The following is a 23,875-nucleotide window of genomic DNA, read 5'->3' on the forward strand; positions in this document are numbered from 1 at the left end:
TATATAATAAATTTCTATGTACAATTTATTCTTCTTTTGAAAAGAAACAAAATTAAAGAGAAAGCTTTGATTGCAAACAGTGTTTCATACTAAAGGGAGGGAGAGACAAAATGACAAAAGTGCTCATAAATCTAGTGTGTGTTTGTGTGTGTGTGTGTGCATGTTATTTCCCTCTTGTAACTATATTCTAGGTAGATACAACAGGGGTTTGCCATTGTTTCATAAGGATATCAGAATGTGAAGGCCAGGATTCCCCTTGAAGTCACTTTGAAGTTGTAAAATGAGAAGTTTCTGATGAAAATCATAGACAGAGATTTACATCTCAGACAGTTTCTAAATATCCACCACACAACGTGAGGCTTTGGCTTTTATCGCACTGACTTTTATCTAAGCTCACACTTGCGAATAAGGTGATGACAATTACGCTTTCAGCAAAGTGGTTTATCTCATGTCAACCCTGTGAGTTTGCGTCCACTGCTGTGGTGGGTGTGCACTGTTTGCAATCCTGTTTGTAAGTTGATCTGATTACGTTAAAAGTGTTTAAACCAAAGTGTTATGAGTGTCAGGGCCTAATCACTGACAGGAATAATGATACATTCGACAAAGCACAGCGAGGACAGTTGAAACTGGCCACTGATTCACAAAGGGTGATGTCTGATTGTCTGTTAGTCAGCCGTAGTAGACAAAGTATGACACCATTAATGCAACATGATCACATAAATAACATCACAAAAATCATCCAGTGTACGGATTCTTCCTTTAGACCATTGGTAAGAGGTATCCCCTCCCCCAAATAATGGTAATACTTTAAACGAAATGTATTAATAAAATTTCTTTTCTTTAAAGCAGTTGAGACAGTCATGCAATATGCAGCCTAGTTTAACTACTGGCTGGCTACAGGGCCTCCCTTATGAAGTTGAAGAAATCCACGGTTTGTGAACTGATCATGGTCAATTTTAAGTAGTTGGCAGGTAAGCTGGTGGCTGTGCCACAGCGTAAAGGAAATGGGGCCAGAGGTTTGGTGTAATGAGCTAATTTTTTTCAGTATGCACACATATGAGTCAGGAGATCCAGTCCAAGTTCTAGGCCCAGAAAAAAAGTTCCTAAGTGCGGGCTGTAGGTGTCGGTCTGGGTCTGGGGGATTGAGATCCAGGCCCAGCCAGCTTAAAGGTCTTGCAGAACAGAAATGATCCTACGTAGAGTACACACTCCCAAGAGAATGTCTGCGCAGCAGCTTTAAAGAATCACCACACTGAATACCACTCACGTTTCACAAACTGTACACGTCACGTCAATACAAAAGAGGGTTTTCAGCCACAGAGGACCCGTGTTTGTAAGTGTGAGAGGACTCCCTCCTGTTGTGCTCTTGCTGCCTGTAGTCCATTGCGTGAACATCAGAGAGATAGACAGATAGCAGGGGGTGGGTAGAGGGCCAGTCAGTGTCTACATTCTGAACTTAGAGACAGTTAGAGGCAAAAGATTGAGAGGAAAGAGAGAAGGGGGTATGTGGGTTCAGGGAGAATTATTTTGTGCTCCATGAGTTTTAAAGGCACTGTCCTGTCACATGATGTCAACAAAGAACTCACAGGGATTGCCCATAGCATGCTGGAAGGACTGGCGACTGGCGGTGAGCTCGGGAGGAACGGCTGCTAACTCTCTCCCAGGAGGGGCTCCAGGGGGCGTGCTGCTGCTGACTGAGGTCTTGGGGGCCAGACGTGCCAGACAATAAGGAGGAGGCAAGCCTGGGGGGCCGTAGGAGGAGGCATGGCTTCGCTCGCTCTGGGCACAGGAGCCTGGCCCTGGCTGGGTGAACGGGGCGTGGCTGTAGGTGAAGGAGGGGTGGCTGTTCTGTGAGAGCGAGTGGCTCCTGTGTGACTGACTGTGACTGAGACTTGATCGGGCGTGACTGTGACTGGAGACGGCGTGGCTGTGATGGCTCATTTGGCTAGCGGACCGATCACCGCGCCTCCCTCCACGGATGCCGGGCTCTGATTCGCTGCATGTTGACCTTTGACCCTTCTCCTGTGGGGAGGAGCGTCTACCTTTGCCTGCACTGGGGTTAGATCCACTGCTTCGGCTTCCTGTTGAGAGGAGAAAAAAAACAACAAAATTTTAGCTTAGTCTTCAACAGAACACTTAACAAAAATACACAGTCAGCAGCTCCAACTCATCAGCTACAGCTGATTCAGAATCAGCTGGTTTTGCTACTGATTCGCAAGGAGGCAGAAAGTCACACATTAAGCAAAATATATTGTAAAAGCTTAATGAAGCCTTCATGAACTGCTACAGACATCATCCATCAGACAGCATGTTATTAGGTGAAAGATTTGATCAATTTATGTTATGTTATTAAATACATTGCTGCACTTTGTTTAAGGTGTGACTTGTTATTTCTTAAGCAGTCTAGCAAGAAAACATGATTATCTCAAAGGTTTCTTCCCCAACTTCCACCTGCAGCAACTAATTCCAGGGGCTTCATCTGATGCTCATACAAATACTGAAACATTCACAGATTAGAAATATAAACACGATACACCTGCATCAGAAAGACACTGCTACAGAACACTTTGTGGATGATACAGAACAGTAGAACTGATTTCTTAAAGGGACTTATTACAGTCACATTGTCGTTGTCTTAAATGTATGTTAGTGTCACGTCCTAGTGCTGGTGCACAATGGCAGCGTCATACTGATAGAGGTGTACCACACTGTTGCAAAATCAAACATTCCACACCTCCCCCTTCCGCAATGAGCCCAACAGTACTGGGTAAGTTGGTGCATGATCGCCCCCTGTCAGTGGGAATGATAGCACAAGCCTTGGAGTAGAGTGATCATCCTGCATCATGCACCTCCCAGCACAGTACAAACACATGCCCAGAGGTGCAGATAGGGAGAATGGACTGTCAGGAGAGTCACACACAGGATACAAACGGACGAAGGAAGACGCATGGGACGGGCGGAGGAAAAATAAATAAAAAAAAAACCTTAAAGCTACAGTATGATAGGTGGAGAATGTTGAGCACAGGAGAAAGAGAGAGGGATAGGATAAGAGTCGAGAGGATCAATGGTGAGACAGAGCAGCAGAGGAGGAGAGGGGGTTAGCAGGCTTACCGGTTCCCCCAGTGTCCTGGGACTACCTCCTCCTTCAGTCTACCGTTGCCCAGCAGAAACAGAGGGAACAACAGAATTACACACACCTCCCGGCCCAGCCCTTCCCACACTATCTAACGTACCCCTCTACATCTGGCCCATAAGCTCATGACTTTATTACAGTCACTGGTCACTGTTCTTTGTCACCCAACTAAAAAAAATGTTTGAAGTTGTGGAGAAACTGCCCCTCAAAAATGCACACATGCATACATTCAAACGAGCAGGCAGCCACATCATTACCCACAAAACCTTGTTTGGAAGTGCCAAAAGAAAGAAAACTACAACTTTAATTTGTCATCTCTGTCCTTCCAAAGGTTGCAGATAAAAACAACTGAAAGAATGACAACCAGCTGAAAGTGAGACATGACGATGTCTGGATGAATCACTCAAGACCATGAAAATCAGACTGATACATGGTAACATGAAACTTACCATTATCTGTCTGGACTGGCTGGTTTCAAATGTACACTACTGCCACACTATCAACAGCCACCCATTGAAAACCCCTCTTGTTCTCCACTCTCCCTCAATGCACATTTAAAAAACCATGCAGCAGCCACACAAAGCACTATCACGTTTTGATTCAACAATGGAAACAAAAGATCATTCGAGAACTGATGGAGAGGGATGGACTCGGCGTTGATCATTTCAAGCTGGCGGTTTGTAATCACATGGTTGATCAGATTTTTTTTTTCTTTTTTTGAGTACACACCCAGTACTGCAGAGCTGTCCGCTGCGTGACTCAAGATGCTCATGATTGACCTTGACAATACAGGACGTGTTTTAGAATACACATATATAATTAAGAAAAAAATGCAATCCAATGTCAACTTCCTGCCCAGAGAGCCAGAAGAGCTAACATTAGCATTGGTCAGACATTTGTTAACACTGACGTCATATGTCAGGAGTACTAAGATTAGGGATAATGTCATGTTGCATGTTGAGTCAAATTATCACATTAATTAATGAAAGGCTGATGGAAAACTCAAAGGCCCGTCTTGCCCCTCCTTCTCATTGCTCACCCTCGCTGTGCTGGCTGCCTGCGCTCCCGCTGTGGAAACTGTGGCATGGGTCTGAGTATCCTGGCGGGAAGCTGGGGGGTGCGGAGGGAAAGGGAGGGTAGGGGAATGGCTGCCCGCCCAGGGGCCAGGGGTTGCTGGTGGGAGGGAGCGGTGCCAAAGTGTCCTGCTCAGAGCCTCCACCGCTGGATCCCTCATTTAAATTGAGTGATGCCATGTCTTATTGGAGAGAAAACAGAACCAGAGAGGGAAAGGTTTAGCACAATCCGTCTATTCACAGGCACATAGAGATGCATTATTGACACACTGAGAGTGAAAGAGGCTGTACTTTGGCAGAGGTCCCCAAAGGTATAGTAGCACTGTTCGGAGAAGGTGATCTTGTTGACGGTGTGTCTCAGGTAGCCATGTTTCAGCAGACTGCTTGCATACTTCCTCGCATCCCGCCGGTCCTTGAATCCTTCTACTCTGGAGTAAAGCCAGTCCACCACGTCAGCACCTGACACAGCAACAAACACACACACACACACACACACACACACACACACACACACAAACACACACACACACACACCACACACAGCCAGACGCACCAAGACCAACAACGACATGTAGGCTCCTGCTCTAATGTGTTGAACAGATGCTAAAAATACTCGTGATATGCACAACCACAGTGACCACAGTGGCTACAAGTCAGACAAGCAGCACAATGTTGCAAGAACTTTAGTTAGAAAGTTAGTGGAGTTAATGTCAAAACTGTGCAGGATACTTTTCAGTCCTCAGACTTAAGATTTTGTGGTTAAAAAAAACAACTGAAACTTGCTTGAAAGAGTTCAAATTGATTGGAAATAAAAAGAAAGATTTAGGCTGATACCTCTTATTGTACTTAGGAATAATAAAGAGCTGGTATGTGATTACAGATTTAATTATTTTCCATAATTTCTGTTTTAACATTTAACATTTGTATTTTAACTTTGTGCTCTTTAGGAACTGCCAATAGACCTATGAATTCCTTCGTTTTTTTTTGGGGGGGTGTTAATTTTAAAGAGTAACTGGGGCATTGCTGTTCGTACACAGCACCAATGTTCAGTGCAGCATGCACACAACTTACAGTAAACTAGTTTTTAAAAAAAACTTTGTCTACAAGAAACAAGGTTTTGCACATGCCCACACAGCTCAGCTTTTCTCACCAATCACAGCATTGGCAATGGTGATCTTCAACCACATCCTGTCTCGGATCTCTAGGCCAGAGTCAGGCAACTGCATCACCTTGACGATGGTGGCCATGTCTGTTTTACTTGCAGACAGAGGCAAGTCATCAAATTCTGGGAGATGGGAGAAGGGTTTTGAGAAAACACTGACAAGCAGAACTTTTGAACTCTTTAAATGTTGTAAGGTTATCATAGTTACTAGAGAAAGGATGTTTCACAGTGTGTGACTCCAGCGGTTGGTTAGTTTTACCGTAGTGTGGATAAGGTCCTGTCAGGGCAGTGGTGTGTGAAATCCAGGCTGCAGGGTCAATCGGTCTCACGGGTTCCGCTAAAAAATGACACAGTTTAATCGTCCTCCACTTGTAATAAAAATAAGTTTGATCTGGTAGATATGTATCCATGTGATCACAAAGTAGCACTCGTGTTTGTCTTACCACGAGGGATGGTGAAGTAGCTTCGTGGAGACGGGTCCCAACATTTGGCAACAGTAAGACTAATAGGACTAGAGAGGAATATAGAAAATAAGTTAGGTTTAGCTAATGCAACATACAGGAAATCACCATCTACTGCACATTATCTACCTAACCACAGTACTACACAGCTGTCACGTGTGAAATTGCTGACTGACATTTATCAGTTCTTCTATTTCATGCATGAGTGGAAATCCGTCAGTGGAAATCACTTACAAGGTCAACACTAGTTGACACAACAAGATAATCTGCATATTCATACATAGAGTGTTAGTGTGTACAGTACCATACTGTTAAAGCTTGCTGTAAACTGGTATAACCAGCAGGAGAGCACAACAGGAAAGCTGAACACAAAGTCACTAGGCTCGTTTTACAAAAAGTCACAAAGAGTTTGGCAACGATGGATAAACTGTGGGGACATGCTTTTATTTCAAAGTCATGACTTTTTCTCAATTTCCTTTAATTCATTAAATCATCTGAATACCCACAAACACCCTGTCTGATTCAAGACTGATGACGAGATGATCTCGTTCTGATCTGCAGCTGAGAGTTGAATAAACACGGATGCTAAGTTTAAAGCTCTTACCCAGTTTTGGAGACAATCTCTCTGAGAATCCTCACAGCGTCGTCATTGCTCATGTTCTCAAAGTTTACGTCATTCACCTGGTTGACAGACAACAAATTATATAATTAACTCAATATATCAAATTACATGGCTTAATCACACATTGTGTTTTCATGACTAAATCATTACTTTGAAGTTCTGCAGAGGACGCAGGTGTGTTTCAACCACTTGTACTGCGCACACATTAATCTCTGCAGTGCTCAGATGTCTGCAGACCCTAAGCTACTTTCTATGGGATACCCACTGATGATAAAAGCTATACCATGAATGCTGGTCAACAAATTGTAATTAGCCATCGTGTGTTTTATAGTTGGTGGAGCCATAGAGTGCTGCTGCGCAGAGATCAAAAAGAGAAGCAACAACAGGAAGGAAAAGGAGAGGCAGGCTTACAACTTTAACAAAACAGCCTAGTAACAGAACTGGTTTTTAATAGGCCACAAAACCTCAGATTGAAACCCAGCGTTCTCTCTGTGTGTAATGTTCAGTTTTCACACCGTAAAGCAGCAGCAGCAGAGGTGTTGTCGTCGACATGCATGATGATAATTTGTAAAATTGGAAACATCTGCTTGTGTACCTGGAGGAGCATGTCTCCAGGTTCTATTCTGCCGTCAGCAGCCACAGCTCCTCCCTTCATGATGGAGCCGATGTAGATGCCGCCATCTCCCCGGTCATTACTCTGACCAACAATACTGATGCCCAAGAAGTTGTACTTCTCTGTCAGGGAGAAAGCAGGGAATGACTCAGAGCACAGTATCATGTCTGACAAACATTATAATAGTCATGCATATATATCTTTATATTTTGATATAAACATTATAGTGATGAAGGTGTCAGGTATACCCATGTTGAGTGTGACGGTGATGATGTTGAGGCTCATAGTGGAGTCTGTGATACTGCTGAAGGATGAAGACTGGAAAAGCAGGAGGAGGATACGATAAGTGGAGCATAGTGTAGTCAAAGTGACAGAAAGTCTATATCAATCAGCTGTCTCATCTGTTTCTCACACTCAACGTCAATTTCAATTTCAGCAGGGACAGTGATGTGTCTTGGAGGTGCTCACCCGGTCTATCTTGGCCACTTTGTGCCTCCGCCGCCGGCGCTTGTGTCTGCGCATCAGCTGTGAAGACGAGCTCTGTTCCGTGGAGCTACTGAGCCTGAAACACAGACGGAGACAAGAGAAGAAAGGGGAGACAAAGAGAGGATGGAATGGACAGGGTGTGTAAAAAAAAAGTTAATTTATAATTAGTACATGACCTGGTACAAGGTAAAATGACCTGATATGTTAAGCACAATTTTTTTACAGAGCAAATGTCTGTGTAGATGTACAGGAGGTAGACAAAATATAGGTGAAAATTCAATTGTTATTTTGTTTGCAGAAGTTTGCAGTGCTGTTGAATGTTCTTTCAATTGCAAATTGCATTTACAACATCATTTTTCAGTGTCTACAATTAGCTTGATTTTTTTATCTGCAGAGATTTTGTTATAGTGTCAGAAACAATCAAAAGCTGCTGATTTAAGAGTCTGCATGACGACGTGTAGTAGTTAGTATGTTACCTGCTGGCATCCTCGTCTTCTTCACTGTCCACAAATGAGCTGGACTCCAGCTCGCTGCTCATTACTGAGGCACTGTCATAACCCATGGCTGAATCCCTTGCAGTGCGCTCTGATTTAGAGTGACCGTTGATGCGAGGGACTGGAGAGAGAGAGAGCAGAGCAGCGGTGAGTCAGACGGGAGGTCACGTTGCTTATTGCAGGGTCATATCGGAAAGAGAGAGAGCAACAAGGAGGGAAGACGTCTATGGGAGATTTTGTCATCAATGAAAATATGAACTGAAAGCAGAAGTGGGATGACAATCAGACTTTAGAGAAGATTAAGAGTGGGTGCAATGACATAAATCATCAACAATTTCTGGTTGTGGGGTCAGTGCTTTAAAAAGGTCAAAATAGTCATAGAAAAATGTATTCACCTACTTGAGATTTATTTTCAATACACTGGCTTACTGTAAACAGTTCACTTCCTAGCAGAAAGATAAGACAAAGCTGTGTCCCCAGCAGCAAAATTCCCAGCATTGTCTATCTCCATACGTACATCTCCAGTGAGGTGGTGCTGTCTCAGGGTAACAGCGGATTGGCTGGAAAGGTCTCATAAGGCGAAGAGGGCGTGGCAGCCAGCGTATTCGCCGAGAGCGAGCAAAACATTCCAGCAATGTGGTCGTTCCCATCTCTAGCTCCGCCCAGACGGTGCTCTTATGAAAGCTGAGCTACAGCGCATAAGCACTCAATCAGCAGAGGGACATGACATCCACTGAGAGGATTCACTCAAACATATTTCCTCCCACGCTCAGATGACTGCCACCACCAGACGAAACAAAAAAACACAAGTGTGCAGGTTCACCAAGTCAGACTGAAATCTGCGTCTTTGTTGCTCTGCTCCGTCTGTGCTAGTGGTTCCCTCAAACCCAGCCTGAGCCCCAGACGGTCTCTGCCCACCGGCTGGCTGCTGACAGGCTTCACAGCTTATCTACAATAGAGGCAGCGACAAAAATAGGAAATAAGTATAAAGATAGTCTATGAAGAACGGCAAGTACGAAAACAAGAAGTGAGTGCAAAGTCACTTTCTCTAACTGGGCAACTTTATATACAATGTATTCATGACCTTTTCAAGGGTGACATTTTAAAGGAAATAAATAAACAGACAATGCACTCATCAGATGAAACTATTCAAATTGATCATTTCTCAACATTACATAAACAACATCACCCTACAAAGGCTCACAACAGATAAACAGAACTGTCTCCTCACTGCAAAACAAGAGCCCTGCTATTTTCAACAGTCACCTTTGAATGACAGAAAAAATGACCTGCAGGAAACGAACCACAAAATGATATCACCTGTATCATATAACATATTCAAATGTCAGAATCCATCAATGCACATAAGACAACAAATCCCTCTCACCACGGTCGACAGTGCGCTCTCATCCGATGCACAGAGAAACTGAGCAGAGAGTCAGGAGAAAGTATTGCCTGCTCCCTCCCTCCCATGGCACGCAACTATAGAATGACTGGTAATCTGCCTCTGACCAATCAGATGATGGCATTCTCCAAAACAGAGAGAGATAATATGGGATTTGAGATGATGCGCTGTCCTGTCCTATCCTCTCCCATCTTTGCCTCAGGTGAAAACACCATCAGGTTATTAAAAAGCCAAATACTTTCAGCAGCAGCAGCAGCAGCAGCGGCAGCATCGCATCACAGAAATTGATTTTAAGATACTTTTCATAACCAAGGACAGTTTAAGTTCACCAGCTGTGTGTTTTGTGTTAATACTTTAACACAAGCATAAGTGCTCTGGTTTAGCTATGTCTTCTCTGACCTCAACCTTGAAATCCCAGCAGCACTGAGCAGCATAATGCTTAATGCAGTGGCATGTTTTTTTTGTTTGTTTTTTTTGGGGGGTATTATATGTTCTCTGCTACAGTGTAATAACTCAACACTAGAGTCTTGTCTTACAACAGGTTAAGATGCGCAGCACCTTGCGGCCTCGAAACAGATCATATCCCATAACTCCATGCTGCCTTCAAGGTCTTACACCTGTTCACCCTTCTAAAATTTTCAACTGCTCCATTATTCATCCATTCATTCTCAACCGCTGCAGTGCAGACAGAAAATAACAAGGGATGTGTTTACCAGGGGTTGAGCACTTTAACTGATCACTGTGAAACAGCCAGCATTCACTCGGAGACAGAATCACTTGAAGCGTGTGTATAAGGTGACAGGGGAATTCCTGCTGCTGCCTATGCTGCAGGCAGTGAGGTAAAGAGGCGGGGCCACCGGCTCCTGCTTCATATGTCTCTACATCCAGTGCCATGTGATCGTGACAGCAAACACCAGACCAAATTGAATTACATTTCATTGGGTTTTGCTAGATTTATGAGCCACAAAACTGCTGGTAGACCACAAGGGACACACCCAGTTTCACCCAATGGTTTCATTTAATTAGAGCTAACAAACTAGCAGGCGAGGAGATGCAAGGTAAGGAAGTGTGTGTGTGTGTGTGTGTGTGTGTGTGTGTGTGTGTGTGTGTATGAGAGAGAGCGAGAGGAAGAGGGTTACGTGGGGCGATCCTTAAGAAATTCGTTATTTTGTGTCATCTGTGTAACAGCATCTTATTTGTGTTGAGGTAAGTGAAGACGGAGGATGATGGCAGACAGATGCAAAGTTCATTAGACTTGAGGTATTTCCGTATCACCCACAGAACAGCAGATGTGCAGTTAGCAGCAGTGGATCTGAATGTGGCGAGCGCCAACAGCATGTTTCGAGCCAAGTAAAAATAAAAAGCACTGTCCCAAGAGTGTGATCATGAGGAAATCAATGGACGTGATTATGCAGTTAGTCTGCTGGAATAAAGTTAATCTGTTTTCCAGCATGCAAGACAGTTACAGTTACTCTTCCTATAACCCCAACCTGATGCTGCACTCTGTGATACTAATTGCACCACATAAATTAATGAGTATTTGGTTAATGAGCCTGGAGCGCAAGATACAAAGAGCCAGGCTTTGCTGTGAAGAGAGGATGAGGGGAGGAGAAGACAGAGAGAGAGAAAGACAACTGGCTTTGCTGTGAGTACAAACATCAGCAGACTGCGAGCATCAGAGGCTGCTTCTTTATTACTTCCTGCCATAAAACCAACTCATTTCGCCAAAATCTCTGTGTGGCGAGGACAGGAATAGAACGAGGCGGATATCTCAAAATATTGCAGGTCTGATTATCCCGATAACAAAACACACCTTTTCCTGCAGCACCAGTATATCCTGTTCTCTGCTGTGGACAGTGCAGGCATGCAACGTTGCCTGTCAGGCTTTCATATTAATAAACAGAGCCTGTGAAGCAGTTCTTCTGAGGGATCAGGGAGAAAGCAGTCCTCCTCTGACCAAAGTGATTTTAATAGAAACTGCTTCAGTCAAATGCCAGAACAACAAAGCAGATGTGTTTGCGCTTGATAACAGTTCTCAGGGGCTTTTAAAACCAAGATCCTAACAATTTCTTTTCCAGGTAGACTGCGAATGGCAGGATTTATATCTCAACAATAGCTGAAACAAAATCTCCTCTGATATTTCACAAAACACTCGTGTCCTCTGACAGGGTATAATCCATGTACAAGATTGGAGTGTGGCTACCAAGTGGAAAACAGCCTCTGACCATAAACCTGAGCCACAGACAGGAAAGAGAAGAACAATTATTGGGCAAGACAGTGGATTCCATAAACTCTGACACACAGTGAACTTATTCATTTCTTGCTTTCTTTCCTTTTCTGAGAATTAGGATATCTGTGTGTTTCTTGGTCTGACACAGCTAAAGCTCACCACGCACCATGTGATCCCTGCGGGCCTTTTTTCATACGTGTCTATTATCTGTCCACTTCTTTTTTTTTTAAATGTGCTTTTAGGGGGTGAGTGACGTGTGCTGAGTCGGAAAGTTAGATGCACTGAAATGTAATAACTTGGAAATGACAAGATAATTGCATTTTAAGGATCCATCTGTTCCTGGCTGATAATACTCACGCTCGGTCTCTCGAGCTCTCCTCCGTGCGCGCTCTCTCTCTCTCTCTCTGCGGTGGCTCAGGAGAGACTCTGTTCCCGTCTCGGTGTCCAGGCCATCTCGACTGCTCACCGCGTTGGCGCTGCAACACACGCGTCGGAAAACTTAAGTCAGATTCATAATGATGTACAAAACACACACACACACACACACACACACACACACACACACACTCACTGTCTCTCTCACAGAAAGTCTTTCATATTAATTCTCTAGCCAGCCTGTGACCAACACTCTTGAGCATAATCCCTTGCTACAGAATACTTCTGTCTGCTATAATATCAGTTCGCCTGCCATTCAGCCTTAGGGGAAAATGGAACTCATATTATAACTGTTTCAAATTCAATCCCTCTGGCCAAAATAGGAGTTTCATTGTTCTGCGGTATGTGATGTGTTTTTCACTAAGTGTCATTAATGACCAGATACCCTGAGAGGGAGCTGTTCTGGACAATACTTGCATTAATGAGACCTATTGAAAGCCCAGATGGTGCCTGGAGGATGATTGGGAGAGAGACAGACAGGGGAGAATGACAGATCGCATAAAAAAAAGCGAGAAGAGGCAGATCAGGTGTGGGCTGAGCAATAAGCCGGCCTGTGTGCTTGGGGTCTGGGAGGAGTCTGGGGGTTCTGGAGGGGCTGGAGGGCAGATTGCTATTCTGTCAGAGGGGCTGGAGACGCTGTGGCCTCGGGCACCAAGGTTAAGGGACTTACACAGCCACCAGGCACCAAGGAAACCTGAAGCTGGTGAGAAATCTACTCACCCCTGTCAGTCTGTCACACACACTTAGGCATGTGTGCAACATGTACTTCACACCTGCATAAATAATCACACTTGCGTTCATGCGTTCATGCACACTCCCGCTCAAATCTCAAATGGCAGTGCTCATATATAAACAGTTTCATGTTCAACGTGCATAAACAGAGCAAAAGAGGAATAAAACACAAACATCATCCTGTATTTAAAAAAAAACATGTTCTCGCACACCTCAGTGGCAATGTGTGGATGATCAATGCAAATTAAAAACACAACGGCAGACAGGATGCTGTGTCTGCTGTGTTCACTCAGCGGGATAAAATGGTCAATGAGGCATGCTTACACGCTTCTGTTGCGGGGTACTAATGGGTGCACCTGGGCCAGGCTTCACCAGCACAGGTCAGTGCATGTATGCAAATATCACTGAGGATGCATATTTCGGATGCACTTCTAATGGTAGTGATTGGGACGCAGTGTGATGATTGATGTGGTGGTGACTGCGTCTCTGTCATGCTGTCAATGGCTGCTGACCAGCCGGGCGGCAGGTCTGCTGATCTGGGGGGAGATTATCCAAGGCGCTAGGCTGCAGCTGTGAACAAATGCCACCCCCTTTCAACCCCACACTACCCAAACCCCCCACCCACCACTACCTCCCCTCGCTGCTGCCAATCGACAACCCCTCCCTCTTGGGAAATGGAGATGGGTGCTTTTAATGTCCGTTAATCCGGATTACCAGGCAGAAGCACATCAGTTGCGTCCATTCTCAGCCCAAAACACCTATTCTGTGTGCTCATCAAATAGAGCCATTCATGCTGACAAACACATGAAATGCATGAATAAAGCACAAAGAGAAAATGAAGTGGTAATAATATTCTAGCTATTTACAGAGAGCGGTAGAAGGTGGAAGACTGGATTCATTTCAGAAAGAGAGGAGGTTCGCTATAGGGAATTCACCACGCTGTTTCTCTGAGAGAAAGGCCTGCCAGTCTGACTGGAAGAGGGAAACAGAAAGGGAGAGTGAGGGAGGGGACAGGGGGAGGGGGGAGGGGATGACGTGGGGGTAAAGGGTGCTGGCACACTTTCATTTCACTCCACAAGGTGGCGGTAATCCTGGTGAAAGCTGGCTGGGAACAATAAAATCATCAGGACAGCTGACAGCCAAACAGCAGGGAGCAGCCCATAGAGGGCAAAAGCGAGCTGAGATGTCAAACACTGGATAAAGAGATACACTGAGACATGACAGATTGCTTGTTCTCAATATAGAGCCTCAGCCATATTGCTGTAGCGCTGCAATGGCAACAACCCTCGCCCCCATTGCCCCCCAGCCCTTCCAGCTATATTTAGCGTGGGACTTCTCCTCAGCAAGTGCAGTGATATTCTCTAATCTGCCAGTTTGAAGCTCTGGGCTCAGGTAACCATAATCAGGCTGTGGAGAAAAAAAATCTCCATTTCTGAGCTTTTAGGCAGCAATGTCTTTTTGAACCACATATGCCTTTATTAAGCAAGTATGGATGAATGCTCTGAGTGACTGAACACAATTGGCCTCACTGAGTGCCAGGATTTGCCCGAGGATGTTTATGCTGTGAAGGCTATTTCAAGAATCAGCAGCACTGGCGGCGTACGCATCATGTTTACATAGATGAGCGGACTAACGCCAAACTCCACGGTTAAGTGGACGGCAGGGAACATACACACAAGTGGGAAAACCACTCACACTCTTGCCTGTTCCCACTCTCGAGCTTTAGGACATGCCATATTTACACACGGGCGTATAGACCACCTACACCTCCCATACGAGCCTGATGATGAACCTCCCCGATGAGCAATCCACATTCTGGTTAGCACATATGGCATACTGTGAAATAAAAAGGTCACCCAGTGCAAAGGATTGTGTGCTTGAATACATCTGCCGACATGCATGCATGTGTGTGTAATTGTGCATATATGACAAGCAGTAATCAGCCTACTTACTGGAAGGAGGGGGGGCGCGAGTCTCCGATGCCCCCTGTTCTCTCAAGAGGAGGGGGCAGCTCTGGATGGCTCTCTGTACACTGAGATCCTCCATCAGAATGGGCGCTCTCTGCCAGGACCAACTGCGAGAGAGAAGTTGAAGAAAAGGAAATTCATTATGGACCAGACATATTCAGCTCTGAGAGAAACACAAACAATAATAAATATTTAGTTGAATGATATAGGTCCCATGGTGTGGAGGGGGAAGATCAAAAACAACCTCAACAGACTCTGCGACACTCAAAGATAAACACACACAGCGATGTTGGCACCACAGAGACAGACACGTCTTGTGTACAAGTATGCATGAGGAAAGACTATGAAATGAGACGCTGAAAAGAGGCATGGAGATGACTGGTGGCTCCGAATAAACAACTTGAGAAACACAGCGACATAGAAACTTAAAAGACCACACTGCTTTTACTCAGTTGAGTGTCAGTACAAAGGATGATGTACAATGACCCATAGATACAGCTACTCCCCTTTCATCTTAGCCAGAATAATGAAAGTTAAAGCAGGCAGCTGTGGAACTAGTAACAACTGTATGGGATATGATTATTCTAATGCAAGCTTTAGATTCACAGGTGTCACTGTGGTGTCACTTGGTTCTTAAATGAACCCTGCTGGCTACTTTCTCAAAGACTGAAAGCATTTCTGCAGTTTCCATCACCGTCTGCGTCTGGTTTTCTGTCTCAAACAACTAAAAATGAGTCAATTTCGCTCCCTTGGTTCTCCTGATTTATGGAAAACTGCTTTATATAAATAATTTTGCTTCTTTCTGTGTTTAATGGTACTATTAAAGAAAAATAGCCCCATACTTTAAGGATGCACCAATCCCACTTTCTCTCTCTGACACTGATTCCTGATCTGATACCACTGCCCTCTATTTCTTATTATTTAAATTCTCTATAAAACTATGTGTGGAGCTCACTGGACTAATTTATGGAAGGTAACATGTGACCAGTTATCGCTGTAGAGCTGTGGACTGCCTACTGCAACAAAAAAAAAAAACCTTGGGCCAAGGATGCCACATGGTTTGTTAATTAATGTAAGTTTTCTAATAAGGTTTCAGCACATGAAAAATTAGGCAACTTTTGTATTAACATTTTTATATTTGTTTAGAAATGGGAAAAAAATATCAGCACATATCCAAATCACCATATCAAAAGTTTGTGTTACTAAATATGCTACTATTCCGTGCTTAGACTTGTAAAGTAATAACTCACACTTGCAATAACTTTCAAGCCGTCAGATGTCTGATCAAGCAATGTACAAATTTGTCATTGCAGTTGGATTCACTATCAATTAGTACCAGAGTGGGTATTGCTAATGGAAATACTTTTCTAGAAAGTATTCTTCAAGAACCTCATATTATGTGAAGCAGCCAAACAGTAGCCATACACACAGAATCATATAATAGCACATTTATGCTAACTACATCACATTATGCCTGTATAAGATTATCAAACATTATTATATACTGGGTACATTATGTGCAAAATTAAAATTCATCAACATCTTTGTAAATTACCTGTAATGAAAGGGTGGCGCCATGAAAAAAAAATCTCTTTGTTAAAAGGGTTTAAAACAACTTGTGAATCACTGATGTAGTGTATAGAGCAAAGCAAATGTGAATGAAACATAAAGACGCATACTGCACATCTGGGCTAACTGGTTGCTGGGCAGCAGTGCAGCACAGTGACAGGCTTTAAGCCCTGTTGTTAGATGGTATCGACAATGCTTAAGTGATAATGAACAAGACGGTCCCTCACAGCTCTATAGCCACCGCTATTTGGCTGATTCTGACCTGTGACCTCCCTGTGGAGGAAGCCAAGCAAAGTAATGACTTTCCTCACAGAAATCAATTAAGCATGATATTTATTTGCTAGATTGTTGACAAAAAGCCACCAAAGTAGATTAAATGAGCAGCCTGTCAAACTAATCATCAATATTTACAGTAAAACCAGAGTTTCTGTCTGCTATGATAGAGCAATGATTAAGATGTAAATGCTCCTCTAACATGACAGATTGATTTAATTTGACATACTTTATTGTCCCAGTAGGGAAACTTGGTCTCAGAGCACTGTTTATCTTCCGTAATACGAAGCACTATAAATCTCCACAAGTCAATACAGTAATCTCCATCAGATAGTTTACAACTAGCTGGTATGATTTCAACCAGAGGTGGCTAAACTCAACCACCTCTGGTTGTATTTTGTAACAGTGGCTGAGTTTAATATCAAATGGAAGCGCTCACACCTATACAATGCAGCTGAACAGTGGGCTCAAGGTGAAGAGTGTTTAAAAAGCTCTGTGGAGGCGTTACACATTTACATGATCCATGAGTGCTCCACATATCTTTGGTTAGAGCTTGAAGCTGCACACAGCCAGGCAAGCAGCCAGGAGAGAAAGAGAGAGAGAGAGAGAGAGAGAGAGAGAGAGAGGGGCATCACGGGTGCACCATCCATCTCACTTACCCAGGACACCACTCTCCCGTTGAAGCAAGGCAGCTTGGCGTTGTCATCAGAAATCTCTTCTTTGACAACCCTGGGGAACAGGCAGACAGATAGAGTCAGTCTCACTGACCGGGAGAAGGACACAGAATCAGCTCAACAACACAACACAGGACAGCCTTGAGACACTTCCACTTCCCTGCATAGGTGACACATACTGAGAGACATTCGTGCTTTCTAAGTCACATTTTCCACATGGCTTTCAACCAGCTTTGCACCCTTGCTAGTACAGGTAGGCTCAATGAGCAGCAGCGATGTTTCTATCAGTGATTTATGGACATCTTGGCTGTCTGTCCGGTTACACTAAGCACAATAATGTTATAGGGGCTGGCTACTCAACCTGGCAAAGATAGGGGCATTAAATTGTAATGAATGGCTCCAATAGTTAACCTGCACAGGTGTTTCACAATGATCCACTGCACACAGACAGACAGACAGACAGACAGATAGATAGACAGACAAATAGATAGATAGATAGATAGATAGATAGATAGATAGATAGATAGATAGATAGATAGATAGACGTGTCTGTGTGAGTGTTGTGTGTGGGTAGTAAAAGCCTCATAGCTGCGACAACAGGGCGTCAAGGCACAGGAGCGTGTATTAATAGAGTGATCTAGTGTGTGAGCCTCCCTCGGTGTGTTCATCTTTGGCTGTAAATTCCCTACAAAAATACCTCCCAGTTACCCTTTGACCTGCTGGGACACAGTTCAGCGGCAAGCAGTCACCACACCTGCTAGGGCTCGTGTCACATAGATCAAGCCTGAAGCTAGCTGAGGGGCAGGAGATGAGCTGGGTAACACCTTACACACCGATGCATTCATGGGGCTAAAACGTCTTGATGTATATGCCGCTTTCTCATTATAACTCCCTGTATGTCTTTATTGTATGTTGTTTGTTTGTTTTTTCGCAAAGGATTTTCTCAGAAACAGTATAAGCGAGCATTTCGGAAACTCTGTGGAGCTCTCATATTAGCGTCTTGGCTTTGAACACAGTGCATGAAAAGGGAGAGGCACGATTTGAGAGCAGCAGGAAAGCCTAAGAAGATTTTATGCAGGGGTGTCTCTGACAGCGACTTTACAGCTTTCTTTTTCCACCTCTTGTTTGCCAGAAGTTCCCTGCTACTGAAATGATTAGCCAAGCTAGTTGTGCTGCTGCTGTGGGAGCTGTGTTGTAGGGAGTGGTGGACGGAGATAACGTAGCCTTGTGGCTGGAACCGACGACCACAGAGTCTGCTGCTGTGGCCTGTTCCACCTCAGGGAGGAAAAGGGAGGGAGGCGAGGGCTGACTCTGCTGGCTGCGTGTTAGGTAGGAAATGTTTGCATCCTCTCTCTCAAGCTGACCAGCTGTAAGGTGACTTGTGAGGATGTGGGAGTGGCCTGTATGAGTGAACTCTCAGCAATGCTTCTTCTTCCTAATGTTTGACAGGAATAAGGCTGGCTCTTCCTCTCACACAGCTCGCCAGTGTGACTGTATTTTACAAAATAAATCTCTTAAACATATCTCTGTCTGAACCAAGAAACAAATCCAATGATAACAGATGACGTCTTTAACATGCGGTGAAATACCCTTGGCCTGCTTTCTTTTCAGCTTCTATCTGATATCAGGAAAGTGTTAGTGTTCATACCACTCCTGAACTCTTACCAAGCGCGCACACACACACACACACACACACACACACAAACACACACACACACACACACACAACAAACACACCACACACAATACAACACACACACACACACACACACACACACACACACACACACACACACACACACACTCACACAAACAAATCATAAGCCCTGTCTAAAGGAGCATGTGTCTGGTGTGGGCTGCTGTCACAGATCTGACTTCTTAGAGCTGACAGCTTAAATAGGTCTTAACAGATTTCACAGGATAATGACACAAGATTTACCCTGGTGATCGCTGAATATTCCACTGCTGGGGATATTTGTGTAGCTGGGGAAGATTAGACATGTTTGTTTATGCTGTGAGAGACACAGGAGGGCAGGGTAGTTACAGCCCAAAACCAGAAACCAGGGGCAGGAGAAGCCAGCTAACACCGGGCCAGCACTCCAAGGACTTTGGTGGGCTGATGCTAATGATACTATAAACAGGGAAGCAAAATATTTGTAGTCGATTAAGATGGTGAAAAGATAGACTTCAATAAGACAAAGACTGTGACTCAGGAAACAGCTTGATTCAACTTTGTGTCTAGAAAAAACTTTAAAATAGCACACCTGCTGTTGATGGTACATTTAATACTGTAACCCTGTGGTTTCCACAGCACCATAACAACAAAGTTCAGATGTTTTATTGTTTTCCATCCATAACGTCACTACAAGACACATATTATATCGTCACTATCACACTAAGAGCATTTTTGTTAATGCCATGACACCCGAGTGCAGTATAACCTTCAAATCTGTCACAGTCCTCAAATGGCAAAAACAAGTGAGGTGAGGCATGAGTGCATTTGTGCAAAAAAGCTGCAGATTTTTGTCCTCTAACTACAGGGGCTCGGCATCACTTCCTCAGCAGACGAAAGATCCCCCTACCAGCCCCCTATTTTCTGAGGCACAAACAAGACTGTTTCTTTCAGACCTTCAGCTTGGCTGCTTCCTCAGCTCCAGAGTGCCTCTGTGACTTGCATTATAGTGAGGTCTCAAACCCACTCACCACCAGTGGCAATGACAAAATGCCATATCATCACCTTGAAGTCTCGGGAAAAAAAAAAAAGAAAAGCCAAGTGGGTTCCTTCAAAACAACCCAGCCTCAATTAGCTTCCTGTCTTATGAATATTGATGAATGAATGAATATGACTAGAAAAAAAAAAAAAGTGAGGTATGAAATGTGCACAAAGAAACAGTCATCGTTTAATTTGCTGTGCTCTGTTGTGTGAACGGAAATGCCACAGCCCACGGTTACACTGATTCCAAAGGGAACTGAAACGGCATGTTCACTGCAGTGAGCTGAGGCATTTTGGGGGCACACCGTTTATCAAATTTGTGTGGCCATTGCTTAAAGAGCTGATATGGCCAGCACAAATGTAGTTGAGAAATCCCATAAGAAAATGGCTGGTTTTTCCTGCACAGCAGGGGGTCTACTACAGAGGACCTTGCACTGACTGCTCATTTACATTTCAAACACTGTCTATAACTGCAAGGGATTTGATGTTTTCCCTCTCTGCTTAGCAGTCTTATTCCTCCCTTGCTAATTCTCCAGCAGCCATACTGTCTGTGTGTATGCAGTACAGCCAGCATGGCTACCACAAAGCACTGCTATCCTCTGTGCCTTTGACTGGGTTTGCTTCCATACTGTGCCAGTACCATACGGCACTCACAGAGCCCGGATAGTCAACCTTAACTCAAAGGCAGAAACGCTCATGAAGACGCTTTTATAAACTGCCTATAACAGCCCCGTGTGAGCAGTCGTTTGACAATGTCCAATTCACAAGTGAATTTAACATGCTTTGTTGATGCACATGCAGGAGCCAGTCGGCCTACTGTAGCGGCATGTTCAGCAACATGGAGCCACGTCTCCATGTGGTGAGAGCAAACATGCTTTGTTTGTTTCCATAATCTGCTTGTCGATCACCTGAGGCCCAGCAAGCAGCCCGGCTTGCAGTGCGAGAGAGAGGCAGGAAGCCGAGGCTGGGGACAAAGCGGCGCAACCAAGCCTAGCCTGCCACCAGGAAGAGCCAGCTTCCCTCACAAGGTCAGGCTGCAGTGGAAATGTATGACGTTCGGCTCTATAGACACTGCCTGCCTCTGCATTTCCTCCAATCATGTTTGCGATTACAGTGCTAGATACTAATGCGCGTGGGCCCATGTATGACTGTTCAGATTGGAATGAGAAACGGGCACTGACACAAATATGTCATTCTCAGCAGAGGCCTGACACAAGTAGATCTCACTGACCAAGAGAGCTGAAGAGCTCTGTGGAACCTGGTGTTACTCCTGAAAACCAGGATGGGATTACAAAGGGAGGAACAGAGAGAAAGAGGAAAGAGGGAGAGAAAGAGGGAGGAAATATTTCTATTATTCATTTTGTCCAGCATCCAGTGGATAGCGGAGGAAGCTCCTATGACTTTCTGGGGAAGAATTCAGCATGGGAAATAATATTTTCGTTTTAGTGCAAAAAAACCTTCTTTTACACGACATGTTGTGCATCATTAGACTCTCCTGTTCTGGTTCAATAACTGCAGCTACAACTTTATCAGCAGTAAAACTATGCCTGTAGGTTTAATCACTCATTTCATTTCTCTCCCTCCTGACCACAATTAATTACAATATGTACATTACATGTCTTACATGACTGAATAGCTAGTGGACTGTGAGATGCGATGAGGTGTCAAACGACTGCCCTTTCAACATGTTTTATTTAAACTACATTTACTACTACATCATTCTTTTTTAAAATCTTCATTATCAGTGCCACTGTAATAACACAGCATATAATTAATTAACTGATAGAAAACCTAGATAAACAAGGTTATGAGGATGTAGTAACTGTTTGACAGATCTTCTCCTCTGGGACCATTACTGTAGATGCAAACACTGATTATATGATTGCTCATCTAATAGTCACAATCACTGGCTTTGTGGTTGCTGTATTCCCTTGGGATTTGTATGTGTCTCTAAAGAAAGACAACTTTCCAGGCTGTTATAAGCAGATACAAATCAAATCATAATTTTTTTGACATAGTCGTTTCTTATGGTCCACACTGAAAAATCACACGTTATAATAACCAGGCAAAGGGAAACCAAAACAAAACAAGATGAAACCTGAGAACATGAACATGTGGACTCTTTGTCAACATTACTCTGACATTTATATTCCACCTGGTTAGTATACTGACATTGTTATGGGTTAATACACCGTCTCTGAGGAGCAGGGGTCTGGCTCTGTGTAATGCATGCAGGGCTGCGTCATTAGGGCTCTGGACAGATCTGGTATCACTTCAAACACTCATGTGTCTCCTCCACTGCGCACAGGATAGCCTGTAATAATGAGCAGGTGCCAGGAGCATGGACACAGACATGGCACTACACTTCACACACATGTAACAAGGTTGCAGCCAGCATCGTTTGATGTTGCCTATTACGGCCTGTAATAAGCTGTCTAAACACACACTGCAATAATAAATAGCCAGTGAACCAGACGAACAGGCTAATAATAATCGCCGACGGTGGCCACTTACCCAAAATCCTGGTCCATCGATTTGAAGAAGAATTTGTAGCTATTGACCGGTCGATTGTTGAGGACATTTTTAAAATCCGCTAAGGTGACTTTCTCTGGAGAAACGGACAGTTTTACCAGATAAGGAGTCTCCTCCTCGTCTATATGATATATTATTTTAGTCTCCGCCATGAGAGTAAGGGGAGGACAATCATTGACACAGGAAAGGAACAAGGGTTGGCAGCGCAATGAACGGGCCTGCTATGTTACCAGTTACCCGTAGAATAACATAACAGCATTCCCTAATACATAAACCTGTATAACCCGCGGTGGAAAATAAAGCTCCGTGTCTTTGACAAACACAGCGAAAATCCAGACATAATCGCGTTATGAGTGCCTGTGTTCCTGCTCCAGTGTGAGTCGGTACGGTGGCTCTCTCGGCACTAAAACAGGAAGGGACAGTCCACATCCTTGCGATATGGAGTTGGGAATATTGCTATTGCTATTTTTCACAGGCTAATTGGTTAGACAGTGCTGTCATCTAGTGGTGTGTCTGGGCTGTGCGCAGGTCTGTATGCCCATCTTATAAAACACTCACACCGTAGGCTACACTGTACTGTACAGACATAACATAGAACAAAGAGGAAGTGCTCTGGCTGTATGAGATCTTGCCTCTGCTTTCCTCTTGTAATAATCAGCTTCTGTTAACTGATAGCAATCACCACCGCGAAATATTATTGTGTCAGGGAGCACTTCACCTCAATATTAATTTAGTTCAATCCAATTATATACAATTAAAACATTATTCCAAAGATTAAAAAAAAAATGTTTGAAATGTATTTTTGGTACCTTGACAAATTCCTAATTAGTTGTGATAACCCAAATGAAAACATAAATTCCATGAAATCCCATAGCATAAAATGATATCATGAATTAAATAATGAAAGAAAATAATATTTAACAACAAAAAATTCAATAAAATGAAAATGAGAAGTAAAACCAGAAAAAAGCAGAAGCTGCACTAACTCATGATTGAACTGATGATTATATAGACTAATGGGTTTTCCGCAGTTAAAGGGCATATTAAATATTAGATATGTCTCTAATTACCAGTGAGGGTGATAATAATTAGAGCTTAGTCAGTAAGAGAATAATCAATCATAGGATTGTAAATGCTTCGTTATTAGTGGATGTGACCGATCAGCCCAGCCAAGAGTGATAATCAATAAATCATTAGGTAATCTTGCTGTATAGTTACAGTGTCTACTGCATTAACAAAAACACACTATGATCCTCGGAACACAATGTAAACTATTTTCAATCAAGAGTTTACTGTTCCTC

The 23,875-nt window shown here is 43.7% G+C and overlaps 1 protein-coding gene across 2 annotated transcripts; it reads right to left on the reverse strand.

Moving 5' to 3' along the window:
- Nucleotides 1-29: 29 nt before the first annotated feature.
- Nucleotides 30-22,924, reverse strand: dvl1 (dishevelled segment polarity protein 1). Of its 2 annotated transcripts, none has more exons than XM_022763370.1 (15): nt 22,557-22,924; nt 17,315-17,384; nt 14,799-14,920; nt 12,037-12,155; nt 8,027-8,165; nt 7,533-7,626; nt 7,313-7,382; nt 7,047-7,186; nt 6,434-6,510; nt 5,812-5,879; nt 5,628-5,705; nt 5,357-5,491; nt 4,498-4,665; nt 4,173-4,388; nt 30-2,081 (listed from the first exon to the last, which is right to left on the reverse strand). In XM_022763370.1, exons 1-15 carry the CDS (start codon nt 22,724-22,726, stop codon nt 1,561-1,563), a joined length of 2,187 nt encoding a protein of 728 aa, XP_022619091.1. In that variant the 5' UTR covers nt 22,727-22,924; the 3' UTR covers nt 30-1,560. The 2 variants fall into 2 exon arrangements, with proteins under 2 accessions (XP_022619091.1, XP_022619090.1); XM_022763369.1 differs by having other exon boundaries at nt 5,577-5,705.
- Between the last annotated feature and the right edge of the window lie 951 nt (nt 22,925-23,875).

This window comes from Seriola dumerili, unplaced genomic scaffold (genome assembly GCF_002260705.1).
Source record: "Seriola dumerili isolate Sdu_G_001 unplaced genomic scaffold, Sdu_1.0 BDQW01000468.1, whole genome shotgun sequence".
Lineage (NCBI taxonomy): Eukaryota > Metazoa > Chordata > Actinopteri > Carangiformes > Carangidae > Seriola > Seriola dumerili.

Excerpts from the sequence above, each read along its gene's own strand:
- dvl1 (XM_022763369.1), bottom strand. The coding sequence starts at position 22,726 with ATGGCGGAGACTAAAATAATATATCATATAGACGAGGAGGAGACTCCT. Across the intron at positions 8,166-12,036 it reads GAGAGCTCGAGAGACCGAGC|TCCCTCGCATCAACGGTCAC; the intron begins GTGAGTATTATC and ends CTCTCTCTCCAG. Across the intron at positions 7,383-7,532 it reads AAGTGGCCAAGATAGACCGG|TCTTCATCCTTCAGCAGTAT; the intron begins GTGAGCACCTCC and ends CTGCTTTTCCAG.